At 34.9% G+C, this 20,136-nt stretch overlaps 1 protein-coding gene across 4 annotated transcripts in view; it reads left to right on the plus strand.

Moving 5' to 3' along the window:
- Positions 1–20,136, plus strand: part of AKAP9 (A-kinase anchoring protein 9) — a 110,132-nt gene that overhangs the window by 24,343 nt on the left and 65,653 nt on the right. For 2 of the 4 annotated variants that reach the window (XM_063151101.1, XM_063151110.1), the window contains exons 2-4: positions 5,301–5,555; positions 13,711–13,755; positions 19,856–19,909. In XM_063151101.1, the coding sequence (XP_063007171.1) occupies positions 5,301–5,555; positions 13,711–13,755; positions 19,856–19,909 (354 nt within the window). The remainder of the gene's footprint in view (positions 1–5,300; positions 5,556–13,710; positions 13,756–19,855; positions 19,910–20,136) is intronic. The other 2 variants (XM_063151119.1, XM_063151126.1) reach the window with 1 other exon arrangement.

Genomic DNA, 20,136 nt, shown 5'->3' on the forward strand with positions numbered 1-20,136 from the left:
CATGAACTTCCTTAAGATGTATTCAGTTTTATCATCCAGATTATCTATAAAGAATATTACAAGGCTATCAGTTTGTCTTTCAGGCATTAACTACTGTTTTTAGCTAGAGACCAGAAGGTTCAGAAGTCCTTGTCTTCTTACATTGGATGAGTGATCTAAATATGACCTGGGCCAGCACAGAACGTTTCTCATTGGACACCAGACTGTTTGAGAACTTCTGACAAAGAATAAGTCCCTGTCTGTGAGGACTTACTAATCTGAAGTTTAAGCAGTGTCTGAAACATCTTTTGAAGTTATAGGTTGAGAAATGCAAAATCATGATGTGAATCTCCATTCATGCTCTTTTTGTGCTGTGTAAAAATAAAAAAGTGTAATTACTTGCTTGTAGCAGCTTGTCTGTGGTTCTTTGTTGTCAGTCTGTAAGTTTGTGACTCATCCTTTTATACTTTTTCTTTGAATGAATATAAACAAAGAAATAGGGGTTTGTACTTGAGAAGCTGTGGGAGATGAACAGACCCTTCTCTTTCTGTAGCTATGAAATGGAAATGAGTTTGCTTTTGGAAAGTTGAAGTTTGAATCTAATAATGTTTGTTTACAGGTACATGAAGTGTGACTGTACAGCTATACTTGTACAGGATGTGCTATGAATTTCTTCACAATTAGAAGGCTTTTTCTGTTTTCAGTAACTGCAGCAAATATGTTTTATAGTATTTCCTAACATTCTTCCTTGGAAGCACTGAGCACTTTCAATTTCTGTTGACTGTGATATCTCTGAAAATGAGGCTGTCCAGATCTCTTACCTTATCTGAGAATGTTAAGGAATAACAAGCATTCATAAAGCAACATCCAGTTTTAAATGATGCAGAATGTGTTTCTGTTCTAAAAAGTATTTTTTGCATGTGAACTAAAAATATAGCTTTTGATGCTTTACAAATATAGCTTCATTGCTTTTCAGTGATATTTTTCAGTATTGCCTTCTACTGGTGTATAGGCAGTGATTAAATGTTGCAGCTTTTGTTCAGACTTTTTAAAAAGTGCTTAAGAGATTAAGTTTCACATTATGTTGGAGCCAAATTTTATTTTACCATGGACTTTTACTCTAGAAATAGTTCAGTCATACCATATTTGAAACTAATCAATGGACAGTGTTACCCAGCAATCCAGATTGCTGGCGCAAGTGCCAGAGGTCAGAATCTACTGAAGGTAGCTGAATAAATAAATAATGCTGCTGTTGTAATTATAGCAGTACATTAACTGTCATAACTTACATGATTTACACAAGTAATCCCCTCCACTCTGCAAGTTAGTTCCCTTCTGTCTCAAGGGTAAGTATGTAGTTCCTAACAGCGATTGATTCTTCTCTGCATTTCTGACTTTCTGCCAGTTGGAGCATACTGGCATTTAAAAGTGAAGATAATGTTGTACCAGGGTGTTGGTAATTTTGGTGCAGTCTGTGATGTGGGAATTGGTGCTGTAGTATATTGATTTGGGATTAATTAGTAGGAAGTTATAATTAGAACTAGATAAATGCATATATCATCTAAATACCTAAGTTCTTCTATTCCATTATTCTTTTGCTGCGGGAAATTGTTTTGAAAAGTATACCTATTGTCAGTCTGCATGCTGCTCTCTTCTGACTACCAGAGAGTGAAAAAACACTGGTGACTCTCAGTATTTTTCTGTTTATAAGAAACAACATCTTGTGACAGAATTTATTGCTAATATCCATTTTCCAAACTGGTGAAAAGCTGAGTAGCTGTTGTAAATGACACTTCTGAAAATCTGGAAATTACCAAGTAATTCTTCCGGCACAATTTTATTGTCCCTTTTTATGCATTAAAAGGAAAGAAACATATTTTCATTCTTGGTTCATTGTACGCTGGAGATTTGATAGGAATATTTCAGACAATAATTTTTTTTTTCTAAATGCTATGAAGTGATCATGCCTGTTTCCAAGAGTATTGGGGTTTTGGGGTTTTGCCCAGAAGCAGGACTTGAAAAAACCTGTGAGCTGGGAATTGCAAGTTGTTCGTTTATTTAGTTGCAAAAGCTGAGAGTCGAGGAGCAAAATAGATTGTTCTTTACTGCTGAAAAATACAGATGAAATTTTTAACAGAATTCAGTACTGCTTGCAGGATCCAAGCAAGATCTTACCAGCATGATGGACAAGCTGGAGGCAATGTCCTGACAGATAGGTCAATAGTGTTAAAAATGCTCTGGATTGGTTTTCATATGTGCTAGAAATGTGTTAAGTGCATCATGGCTGACTGTGTTCCCGATGCTTTTCCAGGGTAAGGTGCTCATTCTCTGTTGGCTCTCAGAGGTGCATCAATGCAGAGAGTCTGTTCTAAATGTCCTTCAGCTTCTGTTTCCTTGCATCCTTCCTCCTCCATGAGTACCTCCCGCGTTTGCATTCTTGGCTCTTGCTCACAGGTTTTGTAACTCAGCAGAGACTTGACATTGAATTGTTTCAAAACTGCAGATTCAGAACTGATGGAAGCAGCATTGAGTTCTCCACAGGCTTAGTTGTGGCATAATTAAGCTGGTGTGTCTGGAAGAGAGGATAAGGCACTGTATCAGAGTGTATTTGTTTCACATTTTGTTCACACCAGTAAAATCTATTTTTCTAGAAATACAAAATCTGGAAGTATTTTTAATTGAAAATTTTAGTTCTAAAGAATTTGTTTTCCTTGGCTTCCATGACTGCTGTGGACTTTTCCCTGCTTGTCATTGGAACAATGATAGATCCTTGACTGTAGTTCATGAGAAGGAATTTGGTGTCTGAGCCTCCCTTGTTTTGATATGAGCATCACAAAATGTGTTTGGTCAGCAGTTGCTTTTTGCTGTGCTGCTTCTCTTATTTCTAGCTTTTAAAATTTGATTAAAAATAGGAATTTAAAGTCATATTGCATTAGTAGCTGGACAGTTCTTTGTGTACCTGAATGTGTGGGGTTAAAAGTGCTATGATTTGTTCATGCATCCGTCACTACTAGTGCAGTTATTTCCAAAGTCCTAGATCCTCAAGTGGAATTTGTCAGTTGAGAACTTGTGTAATACAAGAATGTAACATTTTCATTTTCACATGTGTTTAGCTTTCATATGTGCTCATCTTCATCAGTGTTTAAACGGAAAAAAAACAGGATCTGCTTATAACTGCCATGATGGGTTTTAATCTGTTAATTCTGAAGAAGTGAAAGTCGACAACTTTGAAAGGAGGGAAATCTGCCATGCCCAGATGCTTCAGTTGAAATATGCAAAATACTTGAAGAGAGACAAGGAGTAATTCATTTGTCCTTGAGCTACACATCTAATTTTGTAGACAAATAAAGACTGTAAAGCTGCTTTAAAAAAGCCAACTTAACTTTCCATTACAGAAGATTTCAATCAAGTTGGGGAAGAGAGTTCTTGACCAGTGGCACTACATGTTGTTTATTACTTGGAAATAAAACATTAAAAAAGCAAAATCTCTCTGTAGTTACACTTGAAGTCAGGTTGTTTGCTTTCTATCATTGGAACTTTTGAACAAATTCTGCTTTTCTTTTGGACAAACTGAAAGTATTGTATTGAGATAAATTTACAGTTTTAGAGGAGAATGTAGTAATATCCTAAGCGAACAACTGAAACCTTTTCCCTTCCCATTTTTGAGAAATTAAATCATTTTGAGAAACTTAATCTCTCTTTATTTGGGTTTACGGGTGGTTGATTGGCTCTTTTGGGGTTTTTTTTCCTCTTAAACTTTGAAGTAGAAGGAGACCTTTCTTTTCTTGTTTAGAATTTTTGAATTTACTGGGTTTTTTTTGAAATAACAAAAGATACATATTTTAAAAATAGAAAAAAATCACAAAATTGAACTAATTAGAAAAGTAGTAGGGAGGAGGTAAGTATTAAGTACTTAGGTGAGCATATTTGGCTCAGCACATGTTCAGGTTCTCCTCCTCTAAACAGAGCAGGAGCCATATGCCAAGCTGTCGTCCTAAGAAAGGAGAGGAGACTGAAGAAACCCACGAAGAAATACAAATAAAAGGACAAAAGCATAAATCAGCCACAAGTCAGAGCTGATCTCTCAGTGGTGCATTTAGACTGGGGCTTCTCAGCTCTCTTGGGGCCAGATGAGAGCTAGAAAACCCTTCAGGTGGCGTCTTCCACTGTAACCAAACAGTGACTGGGAAACGGGATCCGTGTGTCCTGTTCACTTTGGATGTTCCTGGAGAAGTTGGATGGAAGCCTGGCTTTCTCGACTGGTGAATATCACAAACAAATGCTGTCTTTTCTATATTTGTTTTCTTACAATTGCAGCATGTTTATTAAAAAAACCATGGTATTTGAGTATTAGTTGATGTGGAAAATTTAAAGTTTTAGGGTCTTTATTTGTATGCTGGAGCTTCATTTATGAAATGTATTGTAGTACATAATGTTGGATGCTTCAACTGGAAAGTAATGATTCTTGTTTTCAGATTTTATTTATAAGATCTTTTTAGTTTTGAATTTTAATTGGTAAACCCCAATGTGCTTGTTTTACTTATTTGAACAAAACTTCTGTTCTTGTTAAGAAAAAAAAAATTAAATGGATTTTCTTGTGTAAACCACTGTAAAGTGATTAAAAGTGATAAGCTCTTCAAAAGGCAGTGTCTTACTGTATTTGAATAGCTTATATACTAATTGGTTTTTAAACTGTGTGCCTGGCTCACCTGTGACTTTTTGTTCATCAGCATGTTTTGCTACAAGGTAGTATGTCTTGTAATCTGCTCACTTTCTGGTTTTAGAGTATTCCCTTAATAAGTATTTTGCCACTTTGCTATTTCTCTGTGTTTTCAGTAACTGTGTTATAGCAAACTTTTTTAAAAGCTTCATATTATACTTGCTTGAAGAGAAGTTCTTTTATCTGTCTCTGAAATAAAAATTAAAAGGAATTTCTGTAAATTATTTTAAAGTTCCTATGAAATTGAAAAATGAGATCAGGTTATTTCATTGTGTTTGTCCTTTATAATGACATTTGTACCTTTACCTTTGAATGTCTTGATTTTTAGGTATCAGTCTATGGAACAGTAACTTTTGAGTATGAAGCTGAAAAGGAATTAATTAACTGGGTGTTGGTTTACATTTAAGATTTTGTCAAAGCAAAGTATCTAAATGGAAAAATAATCTGGGTCTGTCTCACATATGCAGTACTAACTTCCACCTTGTTTTCACTAGTGATTAATTGGAAGCTTTCTGTAGAATAGTGGGTAAGGCTTTGTAGAGGATGTCATTAGTAATAAAGAGGAAAACTCACCTTTAACAAGATTTTGTCTTCTCTACAGCTTGCCCAATTTAGGCAGCGGAAGGCACAAACTGATGGTCAAAATGGATCAAAGAAGCAGAAAAAGAAGAAGAAAACAGCAAACATCAAAGATGAAGAATCAATACAAGATGGGATTGAAAGTGATCGATCTCGAAGTGATGAAATATCCACATGCAGCAGTCGAAGGGGAGGAGCTGCTACTGCTGACTTTGCTATTATCAGGACTTTGCATAGTGGAGAAATTATCAAACACACCCCAGCTTACACCATTGAGGTAAGTTTGTCTCAGGCAACAATCACTTTTGGAGTGAGTGGGCATAAAATAATCCATTCATTTTGAGAGTGGAAATAAAGGAATTGGATGAGATTTTGCACACTATTTCCCTTCTTCTTCTGTCTGACTTAGTATGTCCAGAGAAGACACTTTCTACTTCTCTACTCGCGTAATTTTTTATTGTAGTCAGTTCCCGGTAGGGTATGGAAAGTGTGTTCATAATGCTATACTCCTTAAATATGCATAAATTAATTTTGTTTTATTAGAAGTTGTGGATTGAAGTGGATATTTGGTTTCTTCACTTATGGCTACACCAAAATGTGAAACTAAACATCTTTCTTGTATTCTTGATGTAATTTGAGTCACTCTGGTTAATGAGGACAAGGAATGAATTTAGAAATCACTACTGAGACCTGAGTGGTTTAAGAGATTGGTGAACAGTACTTTTACTACTTAATGAAATATAATTCTAATTGCCATTTGCTGAAAGTACTTGCTCTGGGAAGTTTGGAAGATGCTGTGTGACATACAGTGGCAGTCCAGTTTAGTTCTGAGTGGACAAGAATTCATGTAATGCCATTACAGATAGAAGGGACAAGAAAGGCTGATATTATTTACAAAATTACTTTTTCCATTTTTGAAACCAGTGCTTCTGCAATGACATGAGTGGCATTCTGAGGAAGCATCTCAATGCAAATTCCCAGCTCTGTGCAGATAAATACAGTAATTTTTGATGTGGTACAGATGAATGCTCTGCATTTTGGCTTGCCAGTCCTGTGCTGGGATAGTCCATTTGTAACAATTTTGGCTCCATTATTGAATTTCCAGCAACTGAGGACTAACTGAGAAATTACACTTTCTGAAATGTTTTTGCATTTTTGTTAACAAAACCCCCAAACTTACCATGGTGGAGAGGCAGATGGACTAAATGATACGTGCAAATGAAAACTTGTAAAGTAATTGATCCATTTATTTTACAGTTTTAAGCCTATAGTACACTGGATTATATATATCAGTAATAGATATATCAATATATCAATACACTAGACATTTTGAACCTTGTAGGTGTGTGCCTTTAAACTGTAGCTTTTAATTCTTAGAAAGCTCATGTTAAGACTTCAAAACTGTAGTAACTCAATAAAACTGTCTGTTCAACTCAGATTTTCTTGAAGGAGGTAAGAAATTTGATAACAAAATAACTATTTTCTTAGATCAAGATATGACTTCTTTGCCTTCTAGGAAAAAACAAAGATGTATTTTATTGAATGAATCAGATTATCTACAGCTAATGAGAGGGGACTGGTAGGGAAGAGAGGTGTTTAGAGAGAATCACTTAAATTGTTGTTTTAATAATGCAATAGTCTGCATAAATAGGACAACTGTATGAAGTAATTTCCTTGATCAAATATATTTTGAAGTTGCAGATGGACTCTGCTAATGTATTTCCTTTGTTAGGATAAATATCTCTAGTACAGTGGGAGAAAGAGGATAAAGTACAGAGTCATAGAATAACTTGGGTGAAAAGGGGCCTTTGAGGTTGTCTAGTCCGATCCTGTGCTCAGAGTGGGTCTAATTAGATCAGGTTGGTCCTAGTGGCCTGTGTTGGCCTCTAAATGCATGCAGTACAAGACAGAGATTATTTTAGAGCTGGAAAACATATCTGCATTGCAGTTGGTAAAGATTGTAGGCATAAATACATCTTAAGATGGGGTATGATTTTTCTGAGGTCTGTCTTTCTTCCAAAGCACCTTGTCTTTTGTTTAAATAAGTAAATATGGAGATGCACTGGGGTTTCTGGTTTGCTGGTGGAGGTGGTTTGTTTCTTTTTTAAAATGCAGCTTTAAAAGAGTAAGCATTAGAATCATGTGAATTTGTAATTTGACTCTGTTGAGTTACTTAGTGACTTTTATACCAGTGTTCATTTCCACAAAAGAGAAAAAACGCCCTGCTCCCAATTGGGAGAGCATTTTTCTTTGTTAAACGTGATCTGTAGCTTCCTTATTACTTACTTCCTCATATTACTTAAATAAATAATTGGTATTATGTAGTTGGAAGGTGATGGCTAAAGTCTTTGCAATATTAATAGAAGGGGAAAAACTCTGAAAGTGTTTCAGTGAATCTCATAATTTACTGGTTTTAGTTTTACAAGTGCAATGATTTGGACCCAGAGCCTGTATTACAGTAATTGGATTGGAGCTTGCTGAGTTGAAATGGCAGCCACTGTAATAGGCAGTTTCAGGCTAATCTCTGCCATGGAGAATTACAGCTTTGAGCTGTTTGCTTTTTCACCCAAAATTAAGTCGATGGAGGTTGCTGTGTCAGAAGAGTGAGACAGGATTACTGGAAGCATTATCCAGGATCATTTTCTAGCTAAACTTTGATTTTACTTATTTATTTCATCTTTTACTGGAACTGATATTTAGAATTGTTCTTTCTGTACCACAAAATACAGACTCAGAACATCTGACTATATTGGCTATCTAAAAATCTTGGCTGGGCTTCTCTGTGGTAGTTTTGTGGGTAGAACTTTATCTCCCTGCAGTTCTTCTAATATGATTTTAACTCCCCAGGGGAATTAGCATGTCCAAATACAAGTAAAAAAGGGTTCTCTTACTCAATATGAATATCAGAAAGTGAGAGATACTCCTCTGAGAGCTTATTTCCCTTGTGAAGGCAGAAGAGTTTCTTTTTGGAAAGGACAAAAGTGTTTAGAGTACAAAGAGGTTTTTTTGCAGTCATCCAATTCCTTTTTTTTTTTCCTTCTGTGTTCCTAAGGGTGCGTTCCTCTATCCCTCTGTGTTCTCTTGAGTTGCAGAAACTAATTGGAAGAACTCTGGAAGAACTATCATTGTTTAGCCATTACATTTTACATTCCATCTGAACTCATTTGTAATCTCTAAGGTTTCCATCCACTGTTGGAGGAACAATTTACAGGATTTCTTAGAGAAGTGCTAGTCGGTATTTATATTTATTGGGTCTCTTGTTTCATGAATGCTTTTTGTCTTTTTTTCACAAAGAGATTATTTTTTGTCTTTATTCTGTTGCACCCAAATATCTTTAGATGTTGACATCCATAGTGTCCTTTAGGTATTGACTTTCATAGTGTCCTTTCTATATAAAAGTAAAAATAACCTAGACCACATTATAAAATGAGCCGGAATCAATTAAAATCTTGGGTTTAGGATTTTTTCTTTTTGTGACTTCTGTAGCTAAAAATGGAAGAAAACAAAAGTCACTTCTAAGGTAGATAATTGCTTAGATCACCTTTTCTGGGAAGTCTTGAAACCATGGATTGGAGCTCGCTGCTTTGCAAGAATGTCTTAATGCCAGAAAAGCAAAAGAAATTAATTAACCTGTGTCACAGTAAAATTGTCCTTGAGTCACCTGGGTGGTAAAAGCTATTATACAAAGCTTCTTAGAAAAGAAAAGTTCAAAGTTCTGTGATGAAGAATACCTGCTAATTGACTAAGGTTGGATTAGTAACTCGTCTTTTGGTTTTTAAAGGTCCTTTTGGTAATAGTTTTAGAATAGCTTAACTGTTAACAGTTAACAGTTAACAGTTGTAAAGTGGTAAAGTTAACAGTTGTAAAGTGGTAAAGCTCCGTGTTCTTGTTTCATTTCTCTAAGGTATTCCAGTTTTTAGTGTCAGAGATTTTGACAGACAAGGATCAGCAAGTGATTAAGAAGAAGACTCTGGGTAGGATTCTTGAGAACTGATGAAGAAAAGTGAGAGAAATCAGAAATCAGAAAGTATGTAAGCAATACGGAGAAACAGTGAGGATGCCTCAGTGAGAAAAGGCATAAGTGGTGAATGTGGTAAGACATTGCTGTGATGGAAGCATGAAAGCCAAGAGCAACTAAGGACTTTGACTAGAAAAGAGCTATTCTGGAAAGTACAGCAAGGTGGAGGAATTGGAAAAAAATATGGATAAATAAAATGTAGCAAAATTAGCCCAGTCTCTTCAGATAATACAGCATCCATTGGAACATGTTTTGAAATTGAAGAATGGCGAAAAGCAAACGTTTGGAAATATTCTGTTCCGTAGTAAAGGCAGTGCCGCAAGAGAAGGTAGGAAATTCTCAGCAGCATATGGTTCTGATTGAAGCCAGTCATTCTTTTTATTCACCATCTGGCCAGAAAATTACCAGGATAACTTGTCAATTTTATTTGATTCATAAGACAACCTCTGGTATTACACCTTCCTTTATCTCTGTAAATACTCATAAAATACTCATATATAATAGATTTACTGGCACAGAAATTACCTGTATTGGAGAATGGTCTGTGCAATTACAGGGTATTTCACTTTAGATTAAACATTTATAAAGCCATGTTACCAAAGAATAGAAACCTAATTGAATGCGTAGGCTACCACTGTTGATGGTGTTTTCTGATACCATCACAGATTTACACACTGCAGAGTTCAGTACCTCGCTGCAGGTTATATCAGCTTTGGCAGCAGTTTATCTCCACTAAAATGCACTCAGTTTCAATTTGATCATAGTAAATTGGTTTAGATCATAAATTACTAGAGAATTTGAGTTGAATGGTTTTTGATATTAGGAGCTAAGGAAGACGTGATAAGGCAATATAAAAGAATAGCCCTTCATATTCAGAATGTTCTACAAGTATTAAAGGCCCATAAGGTTCAGGATTACCTAAAGAGAGGATTTTATGTCTGGGATATTCTGTTTACATTCTCTTTGCCTCACTTCTAGTCATGGTCTCCTTAATTAGACTTATTTGTGATCCTCTATGAATCGCTATAAACCCATCTGAAAATGACCAAGTCAAAATAACTTGGTCCATAATTAATCCATCCTTTTGTTACAGTTACATTTTTGTGACAGTTCTCACTGAAGTCGTAAAAAAAGTCAGTAGTTTCCTTCAGATAGAATTCTGTTCCATGAATAGTCAGTCTGTGCCTTCATCCATTGCAATTCAAATAGTTTAGAACCAACTGTATATTGGCTCTTGCAAAACGTTTTATTGTCACCTATGGAAATTTTCCAAAGAAATATGAAAATCACTTTGCAGTTTTTGTGGCCAATTTTGTATATGAATTCTTTTGTGAATCCTGGGGTATTGTTGGGTGCCCAGTGTCCAAGAACGTGACTTGTGAGCAGTGCTTAACTGCATACAGAAACAAGTTACTCTAAAATGGGCCTACTGTATTCCACAGGCCGATATTCTTTCGATTTTTTTTTTTGTATCATTTTGCAGTATTTCCTCTGAAGTACATAGACAGAACTTTTAAAAATTTTCTGAATACTGTTATCATTAAAGGTACCATCTGCAGAATTGATGGAGATAGTTGTCTGTAAAGAATCTTTAAGATGTCTCTTCAGTGTATTTTAGCAATCAACTACATTGTCAGTGAAGAAAATACTAAATAAGGTGTTAAGTATTTTGCCAGAAGAGAGTAACTGTTTGCAGCAAGAAAATACTGTGGGACACAGTTAATAGAATATGTGCAAAACAACTGTGAGGGTGTAACAAACACCTGTTTCAAATTCCATGGAGCATTGAGACCTGATAAATAGCCTTCTTGGCGTTGTCCTGTCAAAGTGTGTAGTAAGAATTTTTTGAAATTATTTCCAATGAGACTGGACCCCTGTGGCTCAAATGAGCTATGTAAAACCTAATTACTTTTGTTCACCAAAGAAGAATTGAAGGATACAGAGCAGGTAGCTTGATTATGGAAGGAACTCTATTTGAAATAAAGTTGGTCAGGTCTTAGGAAGTAACATAGATGCTTGGAGGGCAAGATTGCCTGTAAAATGTTGACTATTTGTAATTGTTATAGATTCTGATAGCAAAAGAATATCATGAAGACTTGCAGTCTGGGGTGTAATGTGTGAGCTCATAGTATTTAATTCTCTTTAACTGGTTTTTAGCAGGGTTTGGATGATCCCATTAGCAAAGGAGACAGTGCATTTATCTGGAGTTCATTTGGCCATCCTTCTGTCCTTAAAATGATAGAATCCTTCAGCAAAATAACTTGGTTTTAATGTGCCAATAACTATCTAGATCCAGGACAGAAGTTGGCAATTTGGAAAGATTACTTATGCTGCTAACAGATAATGTACACCTAAACTGATGGAGCTCTTTGTGGTTTTGATGATTTTGTAAAAAACTATTTTGGGGTTTTTTTTTAAATTTTAGATTGGTATTCAGAAAGGACCAGCAATATATTGACTTTTAAAAAAATATCATATCTGGCCAAATTGCCATAACAAAACAAGAGAATTATTTTCAGTAATCAGCTTCCTATGAGAATTAATATTTTCTCACTCCAGCCTAAGCTTCAACATACAAATTATTTCCCTTTTTCTATAATTATCTACTAGGTTTATCTACCTATAGTTTATCTGATGATGTACACATTCATTTTTCTTCTCTGTTATGAACAAGAGACTGTTTTTATAATTTAAAAAGGAATTTTCACAAGGAAAAACTATTGAAGAAGTGGGACTACTTGTTCCTGTTTCTTGTATGTTGGAGAAGTGCCTATATTTCATGCTGTATATAAATATTTCTTGAAGAGTTCTTAGATCTAGCTATATATATACACATTTCTAGTAACTCTTCTGAGCTTCTCTAGGAATGCTTCTAATCATTCTTTGTGAAGACTCCTGAATTGAAACAAACCATGAAAAATTCAAAGAAGATAACAACCATATTTGTTATCCCTGTTACAAGAAGAATAACGTGGTTTTCTCTGATTTTATTTCTTCTAGAGGATTTTGTCCTAGACCAAGGACATAGACTACAAACAAGATGTAATTTTTTGGATTAATATATATATATATATATACACATACATACAAATATTGATATAAATAATATGAACAAAATATATTTGTGTAAAAATGAAATATTTTAAAATACTAATTTTGTATTTCATAGCAGAAATACTTTTTTCACCCTAGAGTTTTAAAGCATAATTTTGATTTTTGTTTCAGTTCGTGTCTTATTTTTGCGGTGGACCTGTTCTTATTTTTTAAAATTATATGTAGTGTATGAATTATAACTTCCAAATTAATATTTTAAGGCAATATTGTGCACTCTGTATGTGGAACAATACCCTTTGTTTATGTTAATTACATTCTGTAGCTGCATATTGGATTCAAAATATGTAGAATCAATATTGTTAGGATTGTGAAAACTGCAGAACTTCGGGAAGTCTGAGTGGTCGATTACATTGAAAAAAACTAAAACTAAACGCCGTTGACCTTCCAAATTTTACCTATATCTTCTGATGCAAAACATACCATGTTCTTTTAAAAATAAGCCTGAAAGAACTCAATATAAAATTGAGAAATTTAATGTGAGGCTGGCTAACCTGTTAAGTGAATTTTGGACAAGCTCTATTAATTGCACATAATTTTTGCCAAAGTAGTTCTAACTCACGGTGACACTTCTCAAAGTTTTCAGGTTTTTCTTTCAAGTGCACTTATTCTATGATCGTGCACCTTATATACATAATTTGCATCTTTTCCCATGAACATTTTGATTCTCAAACTTCATACAGTTCATGTAGTTCATCAACATACACTGTGTTTCATTCAGGCATCTGCCATAGCACATCTGTGCTCCGTTTCTTAAGGCTTTGTTCCCCTCATTCCTCTGCTTCATTAGATCACAAGATTTGAGTCTTTGTCTTATTTTTCCTTGGTTTCCATGGAAGCTGAAGGATGAGTGTTTGTTTTAAAATTCTAGTCAGCATCAAAAGTCTTGCATGTATGAAAATTATGTTCTATACACAATTGTGTTCTTAAGCCAGCAGAGTTTCGAATTAGGTAAAATTGATATAGCAGAGACAAGTTATTTTCATGATACTTCTCAGTTCTTTTTAAAAAAACAAAAAAAAAAATCCCAGAAAAGTAAGTTTAATTTTCAAAATATTACTTTTTACCTGTAGTTGTGTGAAAATTTTATCAGGTAATTATAGTGTTTCTGTGATCATAGCTCAACAGCAAAATGTCGTTGTTAAAGCTGGGATTTCAAGGAAGTGAAGGTGACCATTGCTGTACATATACTCTTATTAAATTCACATACACCTTTGTGTTTTCAAATACTGTAAAATGGAAAATGTCTTGTTTAGTATTTTTAGAGTGCCATCATTGTAAATATTTTAATATTTTATTTTAGCCGGAAAGTGAAATTTCCACCACAGTAGAAGATTACAGTTCTGAGGTAAGACTGAAGTAATGCTTTTCCTAACTTTTCTTTCAACCTTTTCTGTTACATGTTTGCTGCAATGCTGTGCATAGTTTTTCAAAAGGAGAAGGAAAGAAAGACATGGACAAATCTGTTGCTTGTTATTACTGGTATGATCAATGTACCATTAAAGCAAGCATTATGTCAACTCCATAATGGGATGGCTACTGTAATAAATAATGCAGTATATACATAAACTGTTGCAGCAGTGTCATCCTTAAGGTCGTATTAATGCTTTGTATTGCCATGGGACTATTGGCTGTGCATAATCCCTGCTAATTTTCTGTGAGAGACTATTTAACAAGTCGATTACATTTTAATGAGTTTCAGAGCAGCCTCAGTGACTGGCTGAGTGTCAGTCTGCTCCTGGGAGATGATGAGTGATTGCCTGTGCATCGCTTGTTGTTTGGCTGGTTTGTTTTCTTTCACTTATTAAGCTGACTGTATCTCAGCCCATGAATTTCAGTTGCTTTTGCCCTTCCAGTTCTCTCTTCCACACTGCTGGTGGGGGAATGAGTGAGTGGAACTCATGAGGGGCTTAGCTGCTAGACAGTGTCAGCCCACACGTTGGCATCTACAAGTCATCTCTGTCACATGGAAGGGTAGTTGTGTGTGTGGAGCTTGGGTCCTGTCAGATAAAACAATTATGTTTGTAAGGAGTAAACTGCCGCATGCATAAATGTTGGTCAAGAACATGCCAGCAAGAAATAGCCATGGAACATCTGAATAAAGTAGGAATTGGTTTTAATTTAAAAATCTAATTTTTCATGTCTCAAACAATCATTTTGTGTTGGGGGAGTCTGGGTTTTATTTTGTAGTTCTCTGTGCTAAGCAGTTTAGAACAAACACACCCAGAATCTTAAGCTTGGCAACAAAGAAGAGGGGATGAAGTAAATCAAATCAATCTCATTGCTGTTTGCTGTCAAGAGTGTAGCAGACATACTTTTGAAGAATTGCCATGACTGTAGTGCACCTTTTTAGAATATGCATCACCATGGTATGTGATTACTTTTAAATGCAATTTGCAGTATGTGAAGAATGAACCCTTGAAAACAGTTGACAATGTCATTGATATTGATGTATTTTGAGAAGTGAGACATATTACATATATATGTATGAAATGGATGAAATTCTGATCCACTTCTAAGGTGGTAGGAAGCAGTGCTGGAGACTGATTGCAAAAGCTGAAGAAAACATGTCTTTGCACTGGGCAACAAGATACAGAAAACATCTGGTATAATGCCTAATGGTAATTGTGGATGTGTTCTGATTTTAGTGTTTGGGGCTTCAGTTTCAGTTGAATTTAAAGCTCTCATTTTAAAATGGAGTTCCACATCTAAGCACTAAATTCTCCAAAGATTTCCATAAATAATCTGCAGAGGATATTAGCAACCAAATTTTCAAATACTGAAGACACAGAAGAGTAGAATTGCTGAATCTGAAGAACAGAGATATCTGAATATTCCTTACAAAAATTATCAATTTCCTAAAAAATGTAGTGGCAGATGCATTACTAGGCAGTGTTTATTCCTGCAAAAAGAATTTTTACCTTGCTGAGAGTTATTTTCTAAGACATAAATAGGCAACACAAAACTTATTAATAGAAGCATGATACTGGCTCTCATAAGGAGCCAGCTCAAGCTGTCAGATTAGCCATCTTTAATAAACTCTTTTTAATTCCAGTTCATTACAATTAGTTGGTATCTGAAATGGGGAGACAACACATTTAGGAATGCAAATATTTTAGGAGCTGATTTTTCAATAAGTTTCATATCAGCTGTAATGTTACTTTTATAATTAAAAGCTCTATTTCCATTCATGGACACACTGTAAATAAAATGATCGGAAGCCTTTTCAGTGGAAGATGAGAATAAATTAAATTTTGTCTGTAGCAGCATAATTATGCAGATATGTAAAATATTGAGCTTATGTTTTTTTCCAAGTACATGATTCCTTAGAATGCTAAGAAAACCCATATTTGAAGAGACATAGACCTGTTGATCCATCTTTTTCCTTATAGATTAGAACATCTGTATTATTTTTTGTGGTTTTGCCAGAAATTAAGTTGAATTGAGGTTGTCATGCTTCGAATTCAAACAGGCTGCAAATAGTTTGTTTTGTTGTTGTTGATAAATTAAATCAGATGGTGCTAATTCTTCAGCCCCTTCTCTTGAGGAATTTATAAAACTAAGTGATAAGGTATTTCCCTCTTTAGCAGACTTACCAGACACAAAATTATAAGGCAATACAGTCATCTAAGCAAAACTGAAGGTATATTTATGTAAGAATTCTTGTATTAAAGGAAGTTTATTGTAAATACAGTATTTTGTTCAGTTTTGCTCAGCCACCTTTCTAATACCTACACTCTCCAGGTAGTCGCTGACTGAAGACTGACAAATCCTTCATATGTCCAGCTTGTCTTTTGGGACAAGTTCCTCCATATGAGCAGCAATGACACCTATCTGCATAATCTTAAATTATAATGGTGGTTAGCTGTTTAAGGTTATGGTTTGAACTCAGAGCTAAGGGAAGTTAGGCTTCTCCTAACAGTTAAAATTTTGAGGGATTTTATAACTGTGTAAGATAAAGTTGCCCCAATACATTTTCCATATGCCTCAGTTTTATGGTATAGCTGAAGAGCTGTTCCATCTGATTTTTTTCTCCTCTTTGTTCTCTTTCCAAAATGCAAAGTATATCTCTGAAAAGATGGTTAATACAAAGTGTAGAAAGTTGTTTGCTTCTATAAATTTTAATGAAATTCTATACCTCAACCTTAACTACTGCATAAAGAAATTCTGTATAGAAAAATATATTAAGCCATGATATTTTAAAAAGTCATCAGTGGTTCTCCTTTAGAAGTTACTAACCTTAGTTACAGGATTGTAACTATTTTCGCTACAATCTAAAGATGGCCTTTGTTTATGGAGTATAAACCCTCCCCACCAAAACCTCCAAAATATGCTGAAATTCATTTTCCCAAGGTAACCTGATTGCTAATTTTAGCTAAGTTCCATATAGTCAGTTGTGACATAACCAGAAAATTCAGGAGAGGCTAAGAACATTGACAAGCAATAATCAAGGTCTAAATATTAATTTTTAGGAAGGAATCAGGTGTCCAAAATGTACAATAATGGGTGAAGGGGGAAAGAAAACATGAGGTAAAATTGTTAATATGTTCCAGATACTTCTATATGTTTCTACTACCAAATCAAACAAGTCTTTCAAGTAGAACAGTATGTATTGATTTATGCTGAGCATGAATTTATTATTTATAGAGGGAAATCTCTGTAGTAATGGTATTAATGTTGTAAGTAGTTACACATTATATATTATTACTGCTGGTTTTGAGATACAGTTTCAAGTGTTCCAAGGTCTAAGGAACATTAGATAGGGTACCGTGATTTCATAAATGTAATCCTGACCTCTGGTGGTATTTGTCATGAATCACTGCCTTAATCCTGTGGTTGAAATTGGTTTTCCTTGTGTCTCTCAGAAAGAAGATTCCTTTCATTTGCCTTAAGCTTATATATTAACTGATGCAATAGAAATTAAACCTTTATTTTTGGCCATTAGACTACAGATTATATTTTACTTTATAATACTAAATAACATTTCTGTGAATTATTTTGAAAATGCAAGGAAGGAAGAACAATCAGACATAATGTCCTTTGAAATTTCCATAACCTTCACTTGTTTCATATTGTTTGTTCACCAAAACTGTGACTGCTGAGTAATGTATTGTAAAATTTAATCTGTTCTTATTTTGTGATTATTTACTCATGCAATTTTATCCAGAGCTCTTGTTACTGTTTGGTTCCATTATGTTAAAATGGTATGTGGTTTGATTTTTTCGATGTTTAATTGTTTCCTGGGGTATGTAACTCAGCAGATCATAAGTAAATAAGGCATAAGAATGTTTCAGTTTAAAGGTGAACTGCAAAGCTTTTAAAGAAGGAATTATAAGAATCTACATGAAGAACATTTATAGAGTTGCAGACGATCTTTAAATGGGTAAATCACTGGGACCATAATCCAAAACACAAGAGTCATGCTGGCCTAGTTTAGCCATCAATTGACACTCAAGTTGGCATCTGAACTACTGAATTCTTATATTTCAGATGAGTGGAAAATTAATTTTTAATTAAGGTATTTTAAGCTAGTAACTCATTACCAACTGTTTGCTCTTACACAGCAGAATTTGTCATGCTGGGGGTTGCCAGGCTACTCCCAAGGCTTCCCTCAACACAGCGCCCTGCTGTGGCTGCCGGGCTGGGGTATTTTTCACAGATTGCAGTGCAATTTGTTGCCTTGTCATGTTTCCACTTACACTTTGCCAGGAGACATTTGAAAGAAGAAGGTATCAGATGAGAAGAGCATGGACTACCATGTTACTGTGTGCATCACTTGTGCGATGCTGAAGTTACACTCCCATGAAATGGAGCAGGATTTCTGGCGTTCCACACAGTTGATTTGAATGTGTGTAGCAAAATCCCTTCTCTAAGTTAAAGGTCTTTTGTAGAATTTTCAGCTGCTGAGCAGTCTGAACAGCTAATGAGATAAGACTTTTGTGCCTTTCCTCCTGTTAGCTGTTGTTATAAAGTATCTTTGATAGTCACACATAGCCATGATTCATGGGAAGAGAATCCTGTGGTAGATTACAGTGTTTGTACACTGCATCTTTATCAATTAAGCCTAAGTAAAATGGGAGTTGCAAAGGGGAAAGGAAGGATTTCATAGCAGTTTCTATTAAACTACTACTGTTGTTAATCTGGGACATCTGCCAAAATCTGAATAAAGATGTTGGTGCTAGGCGTTGCAAAGACATTTGTGTGTCTGAAAGTAAAGCAAACATCTGGCAATGCACAAATGATACACAGTGCCTCTATGAGCTGCCTGGACTGCTGTTTGCTGCAATTTTCTTTATTCCTTCTAAACTAAAGTAGTAAACTCTGTGGTGTCTTTTTTTTACTGGGAAAATCAGAAATTGAAAGGGCGCTGTATCAGCTCTGCAAATTCTGTAATGCAGTTTGTCCATTTGCCTAATACAAATTCAATGACTGTATTGATCCCATTTATAACAGTGCACTTATTGATTTGCTCAGGCGTGGTTGTTATTTGTAAGTAAGTCCTGATCCCAGCTATGCAGACATCTGAGCAGTGCAGCTTCTTTTTTGATTTAAACATAGTATTTGGATCTGAAATACTATGCTGCCTTTCCATTTCTAGTACCATTATTTTTGTTTCAGACTCCGATGTAATAATGAGCTCTGAGGAGAAATGCAGCTTTTCTTGCTTTCTCATTTTTGAACATTGGTCTGCTGCTTTAAGAGCCTGCCTTTTTGTTTGACCACTACTCATGTGTACCCAGCATGCTCTTTTCATTTGGATTTTTTTTGCCTGTAACTGCTACTTTGGCTTGTGCTTGCCTTTTGGAGATTTGCTGGTTTTGGTTTGTACAGTCAGTAGAACCAAAATTCTCATAGAAGCTGAAAGGCCTTGCAGTGTTAGGTGAGTAAAAGAGGATTTATTTTCGAATGTCTTATGTCAAATGTGTATTTTTTGTTTTCAATTTCATGAAATTCCTTCAAATAGAGAATGAAAATCTACGATACTGCCTTTCATCCCCTATCAAGAGATAGGTGACTTTCAGAAAGACTAAATTTTGTGGTGTATAAAAATCTTTCAGAAAGCATAACTATCTTTAATAATATGTAAAAATATTAAATATGTAATTCAAAATGCAATAGTGCTGTATTTTAATGATTTAAAAGATAAAGCTTTGCATTGACCTTTAAATTTGAATTTCTTTGTTTTCTATAGATGCTGACTGGTAATAACGTTTTTGGTTTTAGACAGTAGTATTTATTTTTGAAATTTTGGGTGTTTTACTTGTTATCTATGCTTACTTTGATGCAATTTGCTATATGGAAAGCTAGTTTGTATTTCAAATGAAATAAATTTTTGTAGCATAATAATTCCCGTGGGTCTGCAGAAATTGCCACATAAGACTCAAGTAAGGGGAAATAAAAATCAAGCATTATTTCAAATAATGTATTTAGAAATTGTCTTTATACAGGTAAATGGTTGCAGTTTTGTGACAAGAACAGCTATACCTGCAGACTTAATCAGGGTACAGTATTGCAAATTGAATCGGAATACTAATGGAGAATACTAAACACCTCAATTTTGAACAAAAACTGTGTTGCTGACTAATACTTTGCATGCTGTGCTCTACATCTACATTGTTTGCTATATTAATATAGTGTATCCTTAAACTTGAAATGCAAACCAGTTTAGTCCATCTATTAAGGCTAAGTTTATAGAGCACAACTCGCAGAAACGTTTTGTGTCAGTGCT

Source organism: Melospiza melodia, chromosome 1 (genome assembly GCF_035770615.1).
Source record: "Melospiza melodia melodia isolate bMelMel2 chromosome 1, bMelMel2.pri, whole genome shotgun sequence".
Taxonomy (NCBI): domain Eukaryota; kingdom Metazoa; phylum Chordata; class Aves; order Passeriformes; family Passerellidae; genus Melospiza; species Melospiza melodia.